This window comes from Sinocyclocheilus rhinocerous, unplaced genomic scaffold (assembly GCF_001515625.1).
Source record: "Sinocyclocheilus rhinocerous isolate Xijiao unplaced genomic scaffold, SAMN03320098_v1.1 scaffold1445, whole genome shotgun sequence".
Taxonomy (NCBI): domain Eukaryota; kingdom Metazoa; phylum Chordata; class Actinopteri; order Cypriniformes; family Cyprinidae; genus Sinocyclocheilus; species Sinocyclocheilus rhinocerous.
The window spans coordinates 176193-201085 of NW_015658652.1; the positions used below are offsets into that span (position 1 = coordinate 176193).

A 24893-nucleotide genomic window follows, 5' to 3' on the forward strand; every position below is an offset into this window, starting at 1 on the left:
AGAGCCACAGGCCTGTAGTCATTAAGTCCTGTAATTTTGGATTTCTTTGGGATGGGGATGATGGTGGAGTTTTACATATATAACATATGTTATATATGTTATGTTTTACATATATAACATATGTTATGTTTTAACATAGTACATTTCTAGGCAACGTCTTTCACTCACTGATTTAGCGGTTATCAGTTTCATAAATAAAGTCAAAATGACTAAAAAAAAAGTGATGGAGCGTCAGATGGTAAGTTATGTGTCCTGGGTTGGCTCAGCATCTGACGGCTCATCTGACAGTGATCCAGATATCATATTTACATGTTTTAGCCTAACGCTACTCTAATTGGTCAAACTTTGGTTAATACAGTGAAATAATATGTTCTTTAGCCATATAAATACAGTTGCCATGTGCATGGGTAAAATTTACACGCTGGCGCTTTTAGGTATACAGCGACCTCTGGTGGTTCTAGTGTTAAGTTGCTTCTTTCACATGTTGCAACACAACATTTGTCCAACGAGTGGAGCTGATTACACTTTGTTTTATCCAAAACAGATGAACACAAATCTGGCCATGTTTTATTATGTTTATTGCATCACAGCAATGCATAAATCAAATGTCCAATGAGTGGCGCTTCATCGTGTTTGAAAATAATGTACTACACTAAACCATACCTTAGACCTAAGCGATAGTGTTAACAATGTAAGATACAAATGCAATTGCTGAAGCAACCATGTCATTTTAACTTGTCTTTGAGCACTTTTATTGAATGTTGTGACTTGTGTTTCATGATACTAATAGCCGCTCCATATCACAAGTGTACCAGGTGAGCTACCGAGCAATTTTATTAGAAAAGCCATAAATATGAAGCTGGATATACTACATTACTACTGTGGTATATGTTCAAAACCCATGGTGCTACCATGATACCAAATCCAAAAACACATGGTAATTTCATGGCACTGTTTGGTACCTTTTCGATACTTTTTACTGAAGTTTGTATTCACCATTGTCTGCATAAAATAACACACTCAGACAATCTAATCTCTCTGTCGTTCTATATCTAGAAATGCAGAGGTGTTCTTTTGTCTTGAGCTGAGGCATGTCTTCATTTTCACTATAACCATTATGCTTACCAAGAGGAAGCTGAAGGCTGTAAAGATTTTGCAGCAATAAGTTAGACCAAGTTCTCTGGCTCTTGCCTTCAAGATACCAAGATCTCTGAAAGTATAAGCACTAAAAATTAAGAGAACCATCCTGTGACTTGTGTCACTTACACATCACACTAGCTTTCAATTTGCTTTAGGCAAAAAAAAAAAAAGAATAAAAAAAGAATCCGTTTAAATTTAAACGGAATGATACAAGGTGATAAGAAGTCTGTGCTTAGTGTGAAGCTTTCAAAAGAAGTACGGTGATGTTGCCATGGTCAGGGTTCTGTCACTTTTTGATTAATGAATTTCCATGGCTTTTTCCACAATCTTTCAGATCATCTGTGATAATTCAGTAAAAATTTAAAAAATCATTCAAATTCACAATGACTTGCTAATGAAACATTCAGACCAACTGTGAATCAATTCGATACATTTACTAAAAAGAGTCAGCTCAAACTCCCAAATCAAACATAATTGGGTCTTACAAGCAAGTTGTTAGAGACAATAGTGATATTTAGCTGATGATATTGATTTAATTTTTTCAAAGGATTTTATAAATGTAAAAATGACCTGATATTTCCATATTTGTGACCAATGAATGGTATTGGAAGGTAATTTTAAACTACATCAACTTTAAAGCATACTTTCCTTTCACATTCATTATAAATACTGATATGTTATATGATAAGAATATTCATATACCATGGCATTTGTAAGGTGTCCCAAGGTACTTGAAATAAAATGGTACACATCAAAATAAATAAATAAATGAACAAACACACACACGCACACACACACACACACACACTTCGGTACTTGTGTTAGTGATACCATGTCCTGTTTCTATTACTAGAACTGAAATATCTGAGACAGCATATAAACAAGCCCAGTATTACTCACTGAAGTGAGAAACTTTTGCGTCATTATGTGTAATGGGAGGAAATAGATACCTGATGCTAAAACGTTTTCATATACGCTATGCTATGATACAATGAAAATCTGCAGTTTCAAAAGTAATTGACCTCAATGTCCACAATTTTGTCAAGTATGATATGTTCCTGGATAAACATATTTTGTTGAAATTATTTTGAAATTGCAGGTGACAAAGCACTTCAACATTCCCGGCAGTCAGAGATAATCAGAGATTATCAGTGGCCAAAACTCCCATCAACACCACAGGTGTGGATTTATCATCAAAAGGTCAAGCCATGTAAGTGTTAAAATCACGAGAACTCTCACATCTGGTTCAGATAAGAGTGAAAGTTGCACTGACCTACAGCAACAATATACCTTTAATCCCTTTTTCCATAAATATGGAGCAGAAATACACACATACACAGCAAGTAAAAAAAAACTGTCTCTTGACATTCAGCATTCATGCATTGATGATTTGTTTGATGGTGAACTCTCTAGTTAATTTTTGCTTGAACTTCAAAAGCATTCAGCCATGTGACTTTTTGGCAAGTGAAAAAGACCCCTTTTTTTTTTTTTTTGCTTTTAGGCCATGTGTGTTAGCTTTGAGATCATCAATTATGTTAGCATACTTCTAAAAGCTGACAAAATTAGCAGATACACACATTTAAAATTTAGTCTTCGCTTCTGTGAAAACAGACCAAAACTATTGATGACTCATCCTGCACTACAGAGATTTGTCCAATCAAATGCTCTCCAGAGTGAAAAGCCCCACCCCTAATGCCACTTGACTACTTAACTATTGTACACAAACAACATAAATAAATAAAGCTCTACCACATGTTCCACCCAAACGTTCAAAAGGAAGTATGTCAGCACAGCAGCACCATTACCATATTCACTTGTAAAAGTATCATCAAGTCAAAAACCACACAAATATGAGTGGAAGGCGGATCGCAATTGGAAAAGTCATAATTTTCCTAGACGCCGCTATCTAGCAGCATACAATCAATATGTTTGCATTTGAGGAGTAGCGTAATGCAGAAGAGTTGAGACCAAATTGTAAATACACACAAATGTTTTCTTTTATTGACCATGCGTTAATGGAAATGATATTTCTGCCTAATAAAACAGCATTTAACGACCACAGAGACAAAAGCACCATTTAAGACTTACCCAAACAACAAATTTAAACCATCACTGCAGCACTTCCTGCTTTCTGAGAGGATGCAATAAAAACCAGTAATTAGGCACAACCAAACTATTAGTCTGAATACTAATGAATATGAAATTTGACAATTTGTGCTTCCTCTTTTGAAAATCCCTATTGTATTTATTCTTGAAAATAAATGGACTAACATTCAACACTTGACACCTTTCCAGCCTTCTGGAGGTTTATTTTGCTTTTATTATACGTTTTTATGCATAATATCCAATTTTAACATCAGAACTGGAGAAAAGTCAGACACAACGTCATGTAAATGTGTTTTTTTTTCTTGTCAGGTTTTTATAATGAGCTATTTTTTGCTCGTTATCATCGGTTTTGCTGTGCAGTTGCACATGTTAAGATAGATATGTAATTGATGAGATGTACAAATCTTAGACCCTAATCATGAGTTTAAGACATTAATATTTTTATCTACAGTAGAGACAGGGCTTGTGTTCTTTTAGAGCCCGTACACACGGAGACACGTTTAGCTGTATACGTAAAAATTTTGTATCGTATTGGCGTTTCGTCCAGACGGATCCGGATTTTTGGGAGCCTGAAACCGCAATTTTTTGAAACCAGGTCCCAGAGTGGATAAATCTGAAAATGACACCCTTGCGTTTTCATGTGTAGAGCCAATCCGTATATTTTGTGCAACGATGAACCCCACGTCTCGACCCTAGTCAGACACCGCTACATCACGTAACAGCAACAACAACAACAATGGCGGATGGTTGTGTTGGGTTTGTGTACAGCACGCAAGGTTTATGCGCATGCTCCAAGTCTTCTTCTCCGTTTTTAGTGTATCTCTGTGGCAGAATTACAGCTCCACATACTGGTCTGGCATGTATACTACATCGTGTTGAGTCCGTTTCAGTGGTTTCGTGTTTACACAGATATTTCTTGAGATGACACCAAGTTTACGTAATTTTTTTTAGAACGAGGAAAAAAAAGATCGGATAGGGAAAGCTCTGGCTTCGTGTGGATGTGGCCTTACTGTCTCTCTTCACAGTCACCCTCCGCTGCTTGTCTTTCCTCACCTACTTCATTCACCTTCTCTTATTTCCCTGTCTCTTTTCTTTTTCGGAACGAAAGGGACTCCTGTCCGCAATTCTCCACCTTGCTGAAAGGCGCCATCTGTTTTCCTGCTCAGTGGCGGCACACGACACGAGAGAGCAGATTGAAGTCTGGAGATTGGAATCAAAAGAACACTGAATGGGGATTTTTTTTTTCCCATCCAGGCCGCAAATCTGACAACTGTTGTTTAGGTTCCGCACAGCTGCCGCTACGGAGGCACCTCAGCCGACGAGGCTTTCGCTGAATTCACAAGGATTTGTCCAGGTGTATGTCCCGTAACATGGGCCCGAAGGCTCAGTATACCATCTCTACTGATGGAGGATCCTGGCATTGGAACTTTAAAATATATGACAATAGCAAACAAAAAAGTAACTTTTCTAATCTAAAATCTGATCTGATTGGATGAGCAACAGTAAATAACCCATATAAAGTAGAGATCGACCAATAATCAAAAAGTGACTGGTGGATATTTCAAGAATTGCATGCAAGACCCCCAATTATAACATTGCGTGAGGGGGAAAACGGCGGTGTTCACTGATAAAGCTATTTGTTTTGCTTGAATTATAATTTTATTAAACGATATTAGCATTTAGGTATATTATAAAACCATTATATTGCAACTATCATCTTTGAGCTTTGTAGAAATTAACTATAAACCATACATACAAACATATTCAAGGCAAAATACACATAATTAAAAATTTGCTGCGTGACATAAGTAAAATAAACAATACCTAAATCTTTTAAAACTGTAGTTGAAAACAAACATTTATGCAAATTTGACTTCACTGTTGTTTATTTATGTTCTTCATTTGAAATCATTAGACGTTGACCATTTAATGTGCCTATTGTTAAAAATAGGAATATACAAAAAACAGAAAAAAAATCAAAATATTAATAAGACTATAATAGCATCTGAATTATACTAAAATAACACTGATGATAAGATATACTGTATGCATTTATATAAAGTTCAAGTAATGTATGGTCACAGTTGTGCATACATTGGCTATTTTACAGCTTTGTGGCCCATTCAAATAATACTTACAAAGTATTATTGTACTAATATCAAATGTTAGCATACAATTGGTATAACTAAATGGTTGTGCAACATGTTTGGGTTGCATTTCCAGCAAACATGACAACATTGTGCTTTGCTAATCCTAACAATAAAATGTTAATGTATAAATTTTAGGGGTGTAACGGTACACGTATTCGTACCGAACCGTTTCGGTACGGGTCTTTCGGTTCGGTACGCATGTGACTTTACAAATTAATTTAAAAACTGCATTATGTGCCGTTTACATGTTTGCATACAATTATTATTATTATTTTTTTTTTTTAAGTTGAGTGTTGATCATCTATTTAAAAATAAATAGTAATTAAATTTAAGTTTGGGTTAAGTTGTTAGGCCTAATTGTAACCTTATAATGTAAAAGGGCTCCCTATAGTTTTAAGCATAAGCTGAGGTAGACTTTTATCACTAAGAACATTTAAACTATAACTGAATGTATTTAAAGAAAGAGCAACTTGTTCAGTAAACCATTTAAAAAAAAAAAAATTTCCCCCCTGCTGTACCGAAATCATACCGAACCGTGACGTTAAAACCGAGGTACATACCGAACCGTCATATTTGTGTACCGTTACACCCCTAATAAATTTGAATGCAAATATCTTACAACATTCTCCAGCCAACAACTTGCGCTCTGAAAGATATCCTGAGCTCCAAGCAGCAATGTTCCTACACTGATAAAGCCCTCAGAGTCTTTGCTGTCAGGATTTAAAACTGAAATCTGGATCCGTCTGATCTTTTCTTGTCTGCTATTGATGTTTACACTCAGCTCGCATGACATGACAAGGACTGACAATGCCAAATCCCCTTCAAGATAGCCTATTCAAACATCCCTGGGGCTCTCTTTGTTCTGGAATACGAAGGGCAGGTTCACATCTCTTCATCGCTTCGTGTTAACAATATCTGCCGAGCTCGCCGCCACCGTCCTCCCGTCCCTCGCTAGCACGTGGGAGCTCTTTCGTCCCTGAACCGAGCGAGCATCTCCTCTGAGGTCCCATCTCACAGAGCAAATGGCCTAAAAACCGTCTACTAATCGCCTTCACGCCTCCTCGGCGGAGCTCTCTAGACGCACTCCCACATCAAAGAGGCCAGTTCGTGTTAATCAGTTTAAAACACATGTTCCTCTAGCAGTTACTCTGTCAGTAGCCACAAGAGCGTACATGGCTAACTCTAACCACAACAATGCTAATAACACGTAATTAGCGTGTGTCGTTTCAGAGCTTGTTACTTGCGGGTAGCATTCGGTCTGTTCTGAATCAAGCATGAGGACAAAAATAATCAAGAAATCCTTCACAATCCTCTTAAAGACTCAAAAGTTTACTTTTGGTGGTGGAGAGAGCAAGCCAAGCTTGCAAATATAAGCAGCTCATTAGTGCTGCATGTGGCTAGCCTGCGGCGTCGATGTGCGAGGATGGCACCATACCCGTACCCATGGCGCCTCTGTGCATTGAGGGCCTGGCCAAATAAAATGCTAAAATACACCCTGCAGAAAGATGCACACAGTTGATCATGTGGCTCTAATGCACCACTTCTATATAAAAGGCGTGCGGTAAAACTTTTCTCTCAGCAGGGAGTTATGATGAGCGATGGACAGCTGAACTTTACTGATAACTATGGATTTATTCATAAACTAAAGCTCACAAAACGCTGTATGTTAACTGTTAAGCAAATGTAATGACAGACTGTACTATGTGATCTCAAAGAGATAGATGTGCGACATGTACAGTGTTTCATGCCAGACTGTACAATAAATGGTAGCCAAGACTTCTAGCCACAATTCAGCATCGACAAAGCCGGTCGGACGAGAAGCGACACAAGACCGCTCATAGGTATTTTAATCGCACACCAGCGCATCATTCTCAAGTTCAAGACAGCAGTCTAAAACAGTAAATCTTCTAACCATACAGGCAAAAGTTTACTTCATGAATTCAAAGGCATTCAACGACTCCAGATTTAGCCCTATGATGATGAAAACCCTTTACTATCACAGAAATTTGACAGCAAAATCAAGGCCAAAATCGTACAATGTGCACCAGGCTTAAAACACAACAGTTCTCGGCTGGTTTTGGAAACCCAGCTCCACTCCAAAATTGTTCAATTGACCAAAAGTGAACAGAAATGTCCTCAGATGTATAAATATTAGCATGAACTGCATAGACCCAAATAGACAAAATGATTAAAATTACATAGGCTGAATTGGAAAACTGATAAGTACTCGCTACAAATGTCTCTTGAATGTTGATGCTCTTGGCCAATAATTTGCAGCACAAAACAAATTGCGGTTGGCACAAACCATGTTTATCCTCACTGCAAGTGGATGCACATTTAACATAGTCAGTGAACTTTTGTTGATGATTTTCGAGGATGTCAGGCAACCTGTCCATGTTGGCGTCTGGCTAATTTGGCTAGCTTGTACCAAGTGACAGATGAATTTGCACCAAAATACTGTAGAAGTTAATGTCAACAACAAAAAGATGTTTTATCCTCCTCCTGTTTTACTATTCTAACTATGCTCAACAATATAAGGTAGCTGTATTTTATTATAAGCATTTAGCATTGTTTCTTTCCTGCTCTCGATAATAACAAACTTGAGACCTCTTCAGTGGTGTGCAGGACCACCTACCATCATCCATACAGATGTACACACTTCAAAATCTCTCTGCGCAAAGCCACAGACTTTTTTTTTTCCTCTCTAAGCAGCAGGCCTTATGGCACTACGGCTAAATGCTAATTTTGCAATATCCTGATGTTTTAAGACTGCATTTCTCTCTAAAGCTCAGTACAAGACCAATCTCTGCCAGCTCGAGCTGTTGCCATGGTTTACGATTAGCCAGGGATGAAGTATTGATCCATTCTCCACACATTTGCTGAGACCACCATCCAAGAAAAATGCGAAAACATACTCAAACTGCTTTCACGAAGCAAAGAACTCGCATAATAGAATTCATACGCAACGGCACATTACCAGAGTTATCCCCAAGAAAACTATTGTATATAAATGATTGATATGAATTGTTTTGCCATTAATGGAATGGTGTAATGAGCCATTTCTGTGACTATTTCTGTCTCAAACATAACACAAATCAGTCACAAAACAAATCTGTGTGAAATAAAAGCATGAAATGTGAGGGGATGAGAAAGACCCTACTGCTGCGTTAGTTTACACAGTACGTGGGTTGCTAATGGTCTAGATATAAAATGCACAAAAGAGGGATAATATAACAAACAGTATATCCATTAAATTCTAAAAGACATGACGTATCTCTGGTGCAAAGCCTTCATTTAGCAGTAAGCCTCAACCTCACCTGCTTGGAAATGGATACTTGAGCTAATAAGTCATATCATGACGAAAAAAAAAATACATATCATATCATATATCATTACAATAATGACACAGACTATACAGAGTAATTTATTGGATATCTCTGGTGCAAAGCCTTAATTTAGCAGTAAGCCTCAACCTCACCTGCTTGGAAATGGATACTTGAGCTAATAAGTCATATCATGACAAAAAAAAAAAACATATCATATCATATATCATTACAATAATGACACAGACTATACAGAGTAATTTATTGGAGAACCACAGCCCACTTTCTCATTTGTTGTCCCTTTTCTAAAACAGAAAGGCCTGCATTTGATTTATGGGTTGTTCCTGTTGGGTCCTCTCTTGGACCTAGTAATGAGAAGTAGAGCAACAGCTCATTACAGATACTTCGACCGGCAAACTTTTGCACTTATGAGGTTCGGCTGAGGCCTTGTTTTCCAGTCAGCACAAATTCTGGGCCGTCGTTATTATGGCAGGAACTTTACAAAACTATTCACTACCATCTCCTGCAGAGTTGTTTTCACTGTCCTTCGCGTGGACATGCCCTTAGAAACTCAAGTATCAACAACTCAATCTCATCCAAAATACGCAATCATTTACACGAAATTGCGAATTCACAAAAAAAATCTTACAAGTTGAGTCATACAAAAACATAAAACCTAAATCTAAATAATGCAAAGATCGAAAGAGTTGATTTCACAGTCCTTCATGTGAACATGTCCTTGCAAATCTCAAGTATCCACAACCACAAACAGAATACGCAATAAAAAAAAAACACAAGAAATGGTGCATTCATAATTCATAAGAAATCATTTAAGTTGGGTCATACAAAATGTAAAACCCTAACCTAAATCTATAGCATTCAAACCTTGAAAGAGTTGTTTATTTTGGTCCTTCAAGTGGACATGCTCTTGCAAAAAAGTAATCAACAACACGATGCATTCCAAAAATCCAGAAAAATAAGTTGTACTAAATGATACATTTATAAGAAATTGTAAGTTGGGTTGTACAGATATTTAACCTAAATGTACAGCCTGTGAAACTCAAATCCAACTCCTAATCTTAATCGCTACTGTAGTTCTCTAAAATGCAGAAGATTCAAGTCATATGATATTGTAAATTTTTCCCACCACATAATTATTACAAGTTTTAATTAGAAAGAGTTATTAGTGTAAAGAATTTAGAGTATCCCATTGTGAACCCATTTACTCACAGTTGTGATATTTCTAGTTTTACATAAATTCCTGAAAGCTATGATAAACAATAAACAAGTGAAAAGATCCAGGTTTCCTTTGCTGTAGGTCAACTTGCTCTTTCGCTCCCGCCCTCTGTGAATGCGGTCTGTTTGGGGTCAAACTGAGAAAGGCAGTGCTTGTGTAACCTGTAAAAAAGCAAGCCATCCATACAGCTGCGATAAGGCTACCAGTGAGATGATGACAACAATGCTTTGTGAGCACCTCTGAGGGAAAGAAAAGGCTAAAATGATACTGAATTCACACCAAACCCCTCCTGACTGACACTAGGTGCGCTTCCATTACAGATTTGCGCAAAACTTTGGCGATATTTTATAGATGTTAACCGATGTTATGCGACTAAAACGTAATTTTTTCCTCTTGCGATAAGTCATGGCAACGGATTTTGACAGATTTTGGCTATACACTAGCCATTATATTTAATCGAAGGTAACACAAACGTTGACTAGAGTGGCCGCGATCAGCTCCGGTGGCCGCTTCGGAGCCGTAACGCACCGCAGACGTGTGCAGTGTAAATAGTCTAAGCATTAATGGCAGGGAAAGCCCCTTATACTTGAGAGCAGCCACATATAAAGTGATTCTTGGAGGTTATAGTACACTGAGGAATGATCATATGACTTTTTACGTACGCCATGTGACCGGTTAATGCGAAAACAAAAAAAAATTTCCATTGCAGTTTCGCGAAATATTCCTTTTTCAAATTGCCTGAAAAACCACCTCATGCAAGCGTAAAAACTTTTTTGCGATATATGGGCGTTTTTGCGAAATTGACGCGTTTCCATTCGGCGTATTTTCAATTGGCAGCTTCTGGCATTTCAGTACCTCAGTGTCTTTAAACAGGCAAGCTCGGAGCTGCTTTTTTAATGGGCATCGGACACAATGTTGTTCTGTAACAGAGACTACTTTTAGAGACAAATTCTTGCCAGAAGGTTGGAGCTAAATGACTCCTTTTCAGCCTCATTATGAGCTTTAATGCAGCAACTGGTAAGATGATACAAAGAGCGGTCTATGACAGTCTTCTAGCTTCATGAGCACCGGCTTAGCTTCAAATAGTTCGTCAAATGTGTTATTTTTACAGCAACTCAATGGCTATCTAGGTAATGCTCCCGGCAGCTATTTTTCAGTAATCCAAGTACAGATTCTGTTGACTCTGTCCACAGTTTTGAAAGGCAGAAATCTCCAAAACTCTCTGGCAACTTTACATTTCAGCAGTTTCAGCCTAATGGAGTCTGGTTGGCTTTAACTTCTGCGAGTAGGTCAATTAATGCTTCAAAACTAATTCTAACTAAATGGAAACAAATAATTTATTGTATAAGTACAGTTGGTTCTTTAACTTAAAATAGTTGGTCCAGTTTTTGTGCTTTCTAGAACAAAATGATCAACAACTGTCAACAAAGCAACTGGTTCTTGTAACTGAAAGGTATTTTTTTACATTTCAAACATTCATTTTCCTATGTGTGGCTTGTCTCCTTATTCTGTCTCATTCTGGATGTAACTGTTGAATATTACATGCACAGTCATTAGCTGCTAGATCAACAGAATATACGTCCATCAACTGTCATGTCACTGTCTATAAAATTACTATTAAAATATAGCAATTTAATAAAATATATTGGCCAGTCAATGCTGACAATGGTATCTTCCGATTATTCATGAAGTTGCATGCTAATCGTATTAGCTTTGACAATCATTTTTCTCTAACAGAGGTAATACATTTGTTTTCATTATTACTGTTGCTGAAAGGCACTTCATCATTAACATTAATTCTGGGAGACATGGAAGCAAATCTAATAAAGCTTATGTTCCTCTTCCTTTGGTCGAAAGTCGCCGGCACTCTGGTGTCTGCTTTGAAGTAATGTTTGCACTCTCACGCAAGCATGACCACTTTTTAGCACTTGTCAACAGCCAACTCGGGAATCAGCAGAAAACAAAAACGTGGCATTTTTCTCATCTCTTTTTATGCATACAAACAACCATAATTTTTTTTTTTTGAGATGTCAATTGCTACATGAAAGAGGAAATGTTTTGCAGTTAATTGTAACAAAGAACAAAGAATACTACAAAGCGATGTGTTCATAACTGTGCTTTGATGTGATAGCTGTGATGCGATTTAATTCAAAGCAACAAAACATGCACCTCAAACGAAAAAGATGTTGATAACATATTGCTCAAAGCAAAATGCAGCTGCAGTCCTAACGTCTAAAAATAAACTTGACCGTTATATTTTCTGAAGAAATCGGTGGGGTGGTGCTTGTTGTGTAAAAATAGCCTTGTACTAATGATTGTAAGCGTGTTATAAGTCCCTGCTGAAAAAAAAAAAAAATGTTTGTTGGTCTTAACTGGTCTCCCAGTGTGGCCAGACTGGTCTGTTTACTGTTTTTAGAATGGTTTTGAGAACTTTTCAGCTGGTCAGGCTAGAAGACCAGCTGACCCACAAGCTAAACAAACCAAATAATACCTTGGTCAGGATGGAAGACAAGCTAAGACCAGAATAAACCAGCAAAAAAAAAAAAAAAAAGGTTTTTAGCATGTTGCTGTGCAACTGCAATTGAGTTTTGGCTTGGCTGGTTGTCTTATCTAAACCAGACCTATTAAAAATACTGCTTAAACCAGCCTAAGGAGGTTAGCTTGTGTGTTTTGCTGGTTTCGAGGGAGTTTTGGAAGCTTATCAGTTGGTGATGCTTGGATACTATTTGACAAACCAGCTTAACCCTTTGGGGTCGACAAACGTGGATACCCGTTTTGTGGCATCTTCTCCTGATAACACCGAAAAGAACTTAAATTACACTTTCAGTTTTCATCTTACAGATAAGAGCAATACATCAATCGAATCTGTAAATGGTCTACTTTTATTTGTATACACACATAATAACAACAAAACTTTGTGCATTTATAAAATAAAGAAAACAAACAGGGTGTGCGAGCTTTTGGGACGACCAAAAATCCAGCATCAGAATCGGTGGCCAGAAGCAGTGAGCAGCCAACGCGTGTGCGATATCTCTGCATGAGGTGTTTGTTCATCTGGAATGAATTATATTGGCACTGTTTAACAGCAGTTTCTAAATGTAAAACACATCGTATGCTAGATTTTGCAATACTCGTTGTTTCATTGAGCTACTTTTCTTGCAGGTGTTAGAGACTGTTAGCATTCAAGCTCTGTTTAATGGCAATAAACAGCATGACAAGGTAATTTTTTTCCCTGCAAAATTGATTGTCAAACCTTATCAACCAACAAGGTGCAAATAATGTTTGAATATGAATTTTGTTGTTTACAGCAAGATCTGTGATGAAGACTGCAAAACTGAATGAAATAAGCAAAATGAAATCAGAGAGATGAAGCTAATTTCAAGCGTTTTGAGTTTATACACATCTGCATTGATGAATAAAATGAAATGAGAATTACTGTACACTGGACACTGATAAACAGAACGTACGCTATATTATTGTATAAAAAAATAATAACAAAACAAAATTAAAATAAAAAAAACGAAACTAATAAACATGGGGTCGACGGTGGCGCCGGCGGCACCACTTACAGATTTGAATGATGAACATGAACATTCACGCCTGCTCGCATATACCTTTTCTACACAAAAAGTGTCTTAGAACATTTAAATCAATATATTGTTTTCTGTGAATGAGTGAGTAAGATGATTTTCACGTAATTTTGAAGCAAAAACTCTAGACTTCAAGATCAGTTCTCAATAGTCTTGTGAACAAATGTTCTGTATGTGTTTTATGGCCTTATTTCAGTGACTTTAAAATTTTAGTTTTTCATTAAGCACGCATAAACGTTGTTTTCTCAAAAACACAATCACATACATACATGCTGCCCACATATTATTGTAGCCCAGTTTGTGCTGATTATGGTGCTGCTAAACTTAGCCATTAAAATGTTTATTAGCAACTGAAAAAAGCACAAATGTCAGGACATGTCAAAACTTCTCCAGGGCCCAAAACACCCTCGGGCCCCAGAGGGTTAACACCATTAAAGGCTGTATTTTTCCTCAGGCCTTTCTTGGTGAATGGTCAACTTTGAATGTTGTTCATGTGCATTGTTTAGTAATACCATGGTACTTCAATGCGTATTTATTGTTTTTAGAACATACGGTTCTTGAAAGTTCTGGAATCACAAATGTAGTTATTTAATTTAGCTATAATGGCAAGTCCAGTTTCTGTTAATAATATATTTTAATTAATATTACATTCTGTTAATACTAAATAGGGGGCCTTTGAATATTGTGTTGGACTGTTAGGGGCCTTCAAATAAAAACAAATTAAAAAAAGATTGAGAAACACTGGATTAAAGGGATTGTTCAAATCTCTCACCTTCAGTATGAGCAACAGTAATAACTACAAACAAGTTATATTTATATATATCCAAAGAAAAAAGCAAAATAAAGTTTGCATTTCCACGGAAGATCCTTAGCTGTTATTAAAAGAAAAGGTCAGGACTAAAATCGGCATGATATTGAGTGAGAGTGCAAACTCTTTGCCATACCAATAACTAACATGAAATACACATTAATATTTCAGCTGCAACAGCAAATCAGTTCTTAAGTGCAAAAAAATAACATGCAATTTGTGACGAGTCACATTCGCACCTGGCATAACGCTCATGAAGTCGCGTTCCAAAAGTTTACAAACACCTTCTTTTGTTTGGGATCCAATAAAGATTCTCACTTTCGTTTGTCTGTCTTTCGCACTACACTACATAAAGGTGTTAGCATGCTAATTGCTTTAGTGAAAAAAACTAAAACAAAACAACTAATTATTAGACTATTTAAACAGAATAAGTGGTGATCTCAATAACGCACAAAGCAGTACATGGTTCAACGTCAGCAAGGTTAACACAGCCACAGTTAACACGGTTATTCAAATACTATAATACTATAATAATAACTATTCATATTCAAAATTTGAATATATTGAATATTGAATTCAAAATCAAAACTTAAAATGTTGTAATAGCCTTTTCTTAGCATTCAAAGCATCTTTTTGTCTGTTCACTGCTCAAGGTCAGGTTCTGTAACCTCATCTCTCTGCGGCTGCTATCTCACACCATTGAACGCCATACGCCTTACACTCTTAAAAATAAAGGTGCTTCAAAAGGTTCTTCAAGCGATGCCATAGAAGAACCATTTTTGGTTCCACAAAGAACCATTCAGTCAAAGGCTCTTTAAAGAACCATCTCTTTCTTACCTTTTTGTAATCTGAAGAACCTTCTTTCGCCACAAAGAACCTTTTGTGAAACAGCAAGGTTCTTCAGATGTTAAAGGTTCTTTATGGAACCATTTAGACAAAAAGGTTCTTCTATGGCATCGTGAAGCACCTTTATTTTGAAGAGTGTACTGAACCCCTCCTGTAAGGGAGAAAATATCTTATCTAATAGCAGTCTGATTTAACTTCACTTTGTGGGTTGATAATATGGCAGCAGTGCTCAGGGGAAACAGTTCAAAAGACAAGCAAGGTGAGGGAGATATCGCGCTCCAAATATAAAGCCTGCTTGTGCTTCCCTTGGGGTCGCAGGAACGGGGATGCGCCTTTAATTTAACCGAACTGAGTGGTCACAAGAAACTGACTCACAGATCATCATTTCAAGTTCAAATCGGATGCAAACGAAAGCCGGTCGAGTCCAAGTAGGTGAGTAATTTACTCTTTAATTAGTCTGCCCATTTCTTTTGGCTTTGAACATGAGTTTGTCACATTGATGGGATAATCAACTGAAAGCTAACTGTTAGCATGCTAAAATGTCTAAAACTTCCAACATAGGCTCACTGAAAAAAAAAACATGCCTCTACCTACATTTTTGCAAGACTTCAAAAACTTACCTATACATACAATTCAATGGAGTTTCCAGCTGAAATCAACACTAGTGGTAGTAAAACGGCAACTTCTGTTTTCTCACAAACTATGATTATGGGGCAGATTATTGATTAATTAAGACTAATTTTCATTCCTTGTACAATTATATTTTATGACCTCAAAACACTTTTACCATAATGTATGATTTGTAAATGAATACATTTCGATGTTTGCATCACATTGCTTTTCTAACGTAGTAAACTTGCTTGATAGCTCACCTGGTACAGCACTGCACCATGAAGATTGCCAGATTAACATTCATATATTTCGGGTTAAACCTGAACATGCTTTTAGCGCTACTAACTGGACATTTCACGTTGAAAATTTCACAAAACTTGAGTTATGTATTATATTTATTTAAAAAAAATAAAAACACAACTGCAACCAGCCCAAGAAGCATCGTCTATTTTGCTGGTTTTGAAGGAGATTTTAAGATGGACTACTAGTCGACAACCCAGTTTTTTTTTTCCTGGTCTTAGCTGGTTTTTCATTAGATGAATGGTCAACTTTGAAATAGAGTTGTTCTGTACATTCCTTGGTGCCCATACAAAATTATACCATTTTCACAAAGCAGAGCATTTACTCAGTACTTCAAAATAAATTAAAGAACACCATAGTATTGAATTTACAATAAACTACGGTAACACAATAGCATTTTCTTGGTGGGTACAGTCATATTCTTCCCAGCTCAATATCACCATGACATCCAAGTCTAATTTAGAACCGAATATAAAAAATACACCCCAAGATAAACAATATACCCCCCTTTCTGCCAACCAGCCACGCTGTGCAAACCGTAATTATCAAGTCTGTGACAGATGCCCAATGGAGCAGCATACACACTATTAGCCAGATTGAATCAGAGCATATTTTTTCGAAATTAGACAGATTTTATCATTAAATGCCCAAACCTAAAGTCCAAAACTCATATGCTATGAGGATACAGAAGTAACTTTGTTTAACTGATTGTCTGCTGAGCTTAAAGTTACAGCGAGGCTCTATAGTAGCACATTTGTCTCATTGTCAACATCCCCAATTACAGCAACACTGATCACTCCCCATGAGCCCCTCTTAACCTCAATCTTCCAGCAGTTCAAAAGCAGTTCAAAGTTTCCAGCGAGTACTAAACCTCAGAAGTGGCATCTTATACAGGCACTACAAAGAACCAACGCAGAGGCAGTTTCAGTCAAATTAACCAATTATAGCTTCCTCGCTTCAAACAAAAATAAGGGAGAGCAATTGTAGATTGTGCCGTGCGCGTACATCAAGCTTCTTTTCGGATCTTCTGATCCCTTTCGCCCTTCAAGTTTGCACCGCCGTTTTCAAAGTACAACAGAGACGGTCTCGACACGCCTAATTCTGCAGGAAACTGTCAATTTAGCCTATATAAACAACCGCAAGAAGTCACGTAATGCAAGAAACAAAGGTGGAAACGCTAATCCACCGCTCCCAGCGAACAGCTTCTATTTCCCAATTGCTCAACATGCGTGCCGAGCCCCCATAACAGGCATTAACACACAATCACATGAAACCATTATCAGTTATACAGCTCCCAGGGAAAAATTCTGATGGATGGCACCAGCTTAATCATGCATTTAAAAAAAAATGCCTCTAGGAAAACCATGCCGCCGTTCATTTTTCACCTCAGAGCACATTTTGTGTCTTTTTTTTTTTTAAAACCTTTATTATCATGACTTACTTTTTTTTTTTTTTTTCATAATGGTGAGGGGTCTCGATAGACAAGATGTATTGGTCTGTAATGACAATGCAGGAAGAAACTGAGCAGGTGACATTTTTTGAAAGCTTGGGGTCAGAAAGATTTTTTCCCCCAAGAAATTAATACTTTTATTCAGGAAGAATGCATTAAATTGATTACAATTGACATAAAAAAAATCATTTAAATGCTGCAAATAATTTATATTTCAAATAAATGTTGTTCCTTTTGTAAAAATTTGTCAAAGAAATACTTAAAAAAAAAGTTTCCACAAAATATATATTATTTATTATCTTCAATGATAGAGTATATGGGTTAGGGCTGCACGATTATGACAAAAATCATAATTGTTTATTATTCCTTTGAAATTGTAATTGCGATTATTAATTTACGATTAAATGAATGATGTTTACACCTTTGCTTAAAGCAACTGCATGCCATATTTTTATATGAAAATAAACAAGCTGAAAACACTAACTGAAAAAATGTTATTGCTTTTCTAGTATTAAGCCTCAAATGTCAACTATACATCGGATTGGTTTCTCTTTAAATAAAAAGGTAAAAATATGCATGGTATTATAATGTTATACTAAAACTAAAATTAAAACAATGGAAAAACCCTTAAGATAACATGTAGAAAGAAAAAAAAGCATCTTAAGCATGCAGAATAACATAAGTGTACTTTGTACGATTAATTGCTTCTTTGAACAATTATGTAATTGTGGCATCCGTAATTGTAATTGCGATTAGAAATTCGATTAATTGTGCAGCCCTAATATGGGTGTTTAGTAACACTTTATTTTAAGGTTAATTATGCATAATTACATGCAAGTAACCCTAAGCCAAACCCTAATCCTAACCCTAACCATATAGTAAGTACTCAGTACTTAATATTACTCAGTACTTAAAAGTATAATTATACTGTAACAAGGACACCTTAAAATAAAGTGTGACCGGGTGTTTGGACTTCTATGTCAAAGGAGTTGATTTTCATTCAAAATAACCATTTTATTTATTTGTGTGTTTGTTAAATGAACGTCACATTAAACCATCAAGGAAACTTTTCTTTCTATCACACCCATCACATTTACTTTTGCTATTTTACAAATGCCGATTATATTGTTTTACCTTTGTTCCAGTCTCAGACTTTTGTAAGATATGAAATTTCAGCATAAAAAAAATATGAATTACAATGTTTAAACCTTGATAACATAAGCAAAGTGAAATAAACATTACCCACTTAAATATTTTTTTAAGTGAAAACCTTTATATTATAAAAAAATATGACCATTATGATTATCAGAGGTGAATACTTTTACTACTACTACTAACAACAACTATAATAATGCATTTATTATAATAATAACTTTAACTATATCATCCTGTCCTAATTGTTATTGGTCTTTTAGGAGATACTTTCTTACCCAAAGCAGAATATGGTAACAAGAAGAATGTAGAGCAAAATGGGGTTAAGGGCTTGGTGACGATATCAAGTCCCAGTAATTTCCCCTTTAATCGAACCACCCTTTCCGGTAGTTGAACCCTTAACATTCAGTTTTCTATCACAGATATTTAACCACCATGCCACCCCATCGCATTCAAAAACACACCAATGAAGAAATCGATTAAGTATGTCATTAAGATGAGCCCTAGATCGTATACAAATTTAGATATGACTATCATAGCCATTTTGAGCTGGTGAACGTCCATTTATTTGCGTTCGATTTACACTAATGACCTGAACTTTGAATATCACATATTATGTTACCATGTGATGTAGCCGTAGCTGAAAATATCCTGCTGATCAATGCAACCTCAGTTTTCCCTGTCGCCCATGCTGAACCGAATCCCACACACTGAACATGAATTTTTCACAGATTAAATAAAGTGAAACTTGTGCTTTTGTATCCTTTTTAAGCTTTAAGGAAATGGGCGACCAGCACATTCTTCAAAATATCTCTTTTTGTGTTCTATGCTAAAAATTAAGTAATTGGAATTACATGAGGGCAGGTTTTGGCTGAACTTATTCTTGAAATGTATGATCTTGGGATGGAATAAAATTACAGCACTTGAAATATCCAGTGAGGTCCATTGCTTGTAGCACTTGTAAATACCCATAAAGCTCATGCAGTGAAGGGTCTGTGGGTTCTGACACAGTTTGCACTTTGCCCCGAGCAGCCCTTATGTCTAGAACAAGGTTCGGCTTGCTGCTAAAAGAGCAGCCTATGCCTGATCAAAATGACTCAGCAATGGACCTGACCGTTAGCGCCTGAGGAAATCTGCTTCCAATGAGCTCTAAAAGCAACAGCAATGTGAAATTAATTAAACATCAAGAAAGCATTATTCATTTATTTATTTTAATCTCAATGTGACCTAATGCATTACAATGGCTTTGCTTTCCCAGTTGGTGCAAGGATCAATAGAAAACAAAAAAGTGTGTTTTTTTCTTTCACTTGCGTAAAAGTGTTGTGATGGTAGAGGGTACTTTGATAGTGAGTAATTACAATATTCAAAAATACCATAATATTTCCAGTGCTCTTATTAAAATTAAACTATTGAAATTTGTTTTTCTTAATTGAAATAATGCTGAAATAAAATCTAAATATTAGATAAAAACTTTGTAATGTTTTAAAGGGGTCATATGTTGCGATTTAAATTTTTCCTTTCTCTTTGGAGTGTTACAAGCTCTTGGTGCATAAAGAAGATCTGTAAAGTTGCAAAGACTAAAGTCTCAAATCCAAAGAGATATTCTTTATAAAAGTTCAGAGTCAGCCACGCCTACCTAAAACGGCTCGCTCTAACATGCCCCCACATACCTACGTCACTATGTGGGAACATTTACATAACGCCGCCCAAATGTTCACGCAAAAAAAGAAGGCGTAACTTTTATTCTCGATGTACGTTTCAGATAGGCGGGGCATAGAGGAGAAACAATAATGTACAGTATGTGGAAAATAATGTGTTTTTTGAACCTTAAACCGCATAAACACATTTCATTACACCAAATACACAAAATAATGTTCTTTTTAGCAACATCATATGACCCCTTTAAGGTTTTTTTTCAGAGTACTACAATTACCAAAATTAAAACTGAAATAAAAATAAATTAAAGGTAGATAGAAATATTTAAAATAAACTAAAACTAATAAAATGGCAAAAGCACATACCAAAAACACTGAAATTATTGGACTACTAAAATTGAAATTAAAACAAAAAAAATATAAAAAATAAAGCAATTATAAAAAATTATTAATAAACGTCAAATAATAAAAAAAAATAACACTGAATATTGCCATATTACATGATCAAAAACCTAAAAATTTACATTTCAATTTGTTAGTCTTAATTCAAAGTGATAAAACACAAGTAAGTTAGATAACTCAACAGGTTTCAGTTAGCTTGCCCTTTAAAGTGCACGTTATTAAACATGAGTTTAAAAAAACAGTGAACGCAACTGGAGTTTCTGCTTGGATGAACAGAATAAAAAGCCATTTTGAATTATGTCTGCTTTACAACAGTCAAACAGACGCCCAAAGCTGCGAATAAAGATATACATGGAGGGCATTTTCTTTTTCACAGTCATCAAATCCAGTTTAACGCGCATTAGCCTCACCTCAGCGTTTCACGACGTTCAGACAGACATATTCCATTTTCTTTTTAAGTCCATCACTGATGTCTATGCATAAAATGCGATGCAGCACAAAAGAACACCTCTGTCGTTTTAAGTAAGAATCTAATAGCTAAAAAGACGCAGGCTACAGTGCAAAACAGACTATTTATAGGCTTTCAGGGAGACTGTGGAGCAAAAGGCAATTAGTGTTTCGCTGCCGGGCCCTTGATGTGTGATTTCTAAAGGCTGTTAGAGTCACTATCAGAGTTTGGCAGTGAATATGTATAAGGAACATTGTAAACAAGAGCGCGATTAAGGCTTAACTAGACTGCGGATATAAAGAGTGCCAAACTCAAGCGTTTAAATGCTAGAAATCTTGAAGAAAGATCACATTTCGCTCTCAAAAAGTCAAAGCTTGTGATATAGCTATATGGATCCACAAATATATATCCACAAAATGGTTTAGGTCCAGACACCAAAGAACGTTGCCAGGTGGTCAAAAGAGCCCAAGTCTCAATAATACTCGGGTTTCTAGATTTGGATTTTTTGTCTAGTTTTTTGTCATCTGTCAAGCAAAATTTGAACATTAGATTGCTTAAAAAAGAAAACCGCATAATTTGAGATATCATTAATGAATGGGAAAACTTATGTGCAGAAATGTAATACTGACTATGAGTAAAAGTAAAAGTAATGCTATGAAAATAATAAAATAAAATGGTAACACTTTACAATAAGGTTCATTAGTTAACTACTTTAGTTAACATGAACTAAGCATGAACAAGCTAATGAACAAGAACTTAGCTAATGTTAATTCCAACATTTACTAATGCATTATTAAAATCAAACGTTGTGCTTGTGAACATTAGTTAAAGCACTGTGAACTAATATTAACGAACATAATATTAACAAAGATTAATAAATACTGTAATATATGTATTGTTCATTGTTTGTTCAAGTTAGTTAATAAAATAAAATACACACACACACACACACACACACACACACACACACACACACACACACGTTGTGTTTCCATGTTTTATGGGGACATTCCATAGCCGTAATGGTTTTTATACTGTACAAACTGTATGTGCTACTGCCCTACACCAACCCTACCCCTAAACCTACCCCTTACAGGAAACTTTGTGCATTTTTACTTTCTCAAAAAAACTCATTCTGTATGATTTATAAGCTTGTTTCCTCATGGGGACCTCAAAAATGTCCCCACAAGGTCAAAATTTACTAGTATTACTATCCTTGTGGGGACATTTGGTCCCCATAACGTGATAAATACCAGGTACACACATACACACACACACACACAATTACATTTGCTCCAAGTTTACTGACCTTCCATTAAAAACACTGGTTATATGCTGGGTTTTTTTCAAATTCCTCTGAAGTCTGCACAACTGAAAGGCCATTCATGAAATATAATTTAACTGCAGTTTTTCAAAAAGATAATTGTATTATTCAACTACAAGAGGTGCTTATCCTGGTTTAATAAATGTTTAAATCCTTAAAGCATGAAATAAACAGCTAACATTTGCATTCCCAATAGGAAGTTCTTACTTTATAAAAGACTCAATATTTCATGCTGAGATTTTCCATTTATTCCTGCAGTTTCACTGAGCGGTTCCTCTAATCAGGCCCTGCTCCTGACAAGTTTTACTGTGACACTGTCTCAGTACAATGTGACCTTCTATGCAAGCAAAGACACTCATTGGGCCCTTGGGGACCGTTTGGAAGCACCGAGCTTGAGGAGGATGGATCCAGGATGGCTGCCTGCTCTGTTTGGGCCACTAATCTCATCAGAAAGCATCTGACCTCTACTAGCTCCGTCGCATAGACATGCCTTGGAGATTATTACTGAAAAATGCAAAATACGTTAATTTTATTGCGGTTACATATGGATAATTCATCACTGAACTACATTACTTCAGGGAAGAACTGGTTATTCTGTTTATTATCATAAACAATTTATGAAAAAAAATACATGCATAAAAAATAAATCTGTTACAGTTTGCCATGTTTTTTTTTTTTTTGCACTCTGCATCACACTGTGCTTAAGAATGTGGTAAAAATGTAGCAAAAAACTTTTACATTGTATACTGTCTCTTGTAGCTTATTGCTTATATTTAGACACTGGATCACAGTTTGCCACTGGCCAATCAAAAGGAAGCAGAGACTTTCATGCATCATACTATAATTACTTTATTAATAATAAATTCATCTCTTTTCACAGCAGAAATATTGCACTTAATCCATCTGTAAATATAACGGAGCATTGAATAAAATCCAAATTTGTATAAGAAAGGTCACCAGATAATGAAATGAAAAATATTAGAAGTGTCAAAGACATGGCCTAACAGAAAGTGCACACGATCCAACATGAGTTTTTTTTTTTTTTCTGCAGCCAACCTGAATTTGAATCTGGCATTTGATCTTCAAGCGTCATTTAATCTAAAAAATGTCTGAAAGCATTTAAACGAAAGAAAGAAAGAAAGGAAAAGAAAGAATAATTTGTAACAATGGTTTTGCTTTTAATACTGACATTGTTTTGAGCCGAATGTGAAGGGATGGAAAACATACCATCACTCTTTAAGTTCTGTATAGCACTTGGAGGTTAGTGATACACCGAAAAACACAGAACTCAAATTATCATATTATTACATCGCATTTCCATAAATAAGCACTCATGAGATTTTTTTTTTTAAGCAGAAGCATTTCAAAAAACAAACTAGAATGTCACAAAATCCGCCTCTCCCAAACCACCCATGCTTTCCATATAAAAGGGGCATCACACATTCAATCTGAACTGACGTGGTGCTAAACTGGAGACGTCCCTCTGTGCCTGGTGCCGTAATCTCAGTCGAACTGTGAAGAGAGCGTACAGACATTTGAACTCACCGTTTTCTGTATTTTCATGCTCGGTGTCAGTAAGGGTGAGGTTAGAGTTGGCTCTGCTGGAAAGGCAGGAGCTGCGGCCGGATTTGGTGTTGCTACGGCCCCAGAGTCGGACGGCGTGCTCGGGGGACATGATGCCATCCGTTTCTGTGTCAGCGTCTGATCCCACGCTCACAGAGTAGTCGCGGTGGGGAAGGCCCATTTCTGTCCTATAGGCTGCCATATGGGGCGGCACGGGATCTCCAAAAGCCATGTCTCTGAGAGAGAAGTCCGTCCCTGATACAACACACAAGGACACAATGACAGAAAATACAATCTGTGTTATGCATACAAGAACAGACTGCAACAGTAGGGGTCTGGAAGTAAAAATCCTATTCATTTTCCACATCTCATTTCATGACTTTTTTTTTTTTTTTTACAACAACAAAAACCTTTCTACAAAAACCTACCATGAGGTCAAAGATTAAGCGAAGATAGAAATGTCTAATAATAATAACTGTTATTATTATTATTATTATAACAAATAATTAGTATTTTCATTTTATTATTATTAGTAGTAGTAGTATTAAAAAGACAGTACAATATGAACTATTAACTTAGAATTATTGATTACACGCATGAAACCATATAACAATATATTTTACAATTATTGCAAAAAAAACAAAAAACATACTAATATATGGAATATATTTATGAGATTTTTACTTCCAGAACTTGACTACTGCACTCTGATGCTAGCATCTACTCACACAAAACTATGGATCAAATATCTTAGTGAAAAGTTTTTTTTTCTCTCTCTCTCTCTCTC

At 36.1% G+C, this 24893-nt stretch overlaps 1 protein-coding gene across 1 annotated transcript in view; it reads right to left on the reverse strand.

Annotated features, from left to right (window-relative positions):
* LOC107722800 (teneurin-4-like) overlaps positions 1 to 24893 on the reverse strand; it is a 243647-nt gene that overhangs the window by 149341 nt on the left and 69413 nt on the right. Inside the window, exon 3 of the mRNA XM_016531280.1 lies at positions 24089 to 24361. Coding sequence (XP_016386766.1) covers positions 24089 to 24361 — 273 coding nt within the window. The remainder of the gene's footprint in view (positions 1 to 24088; positions 24362 to 24893) is intronic.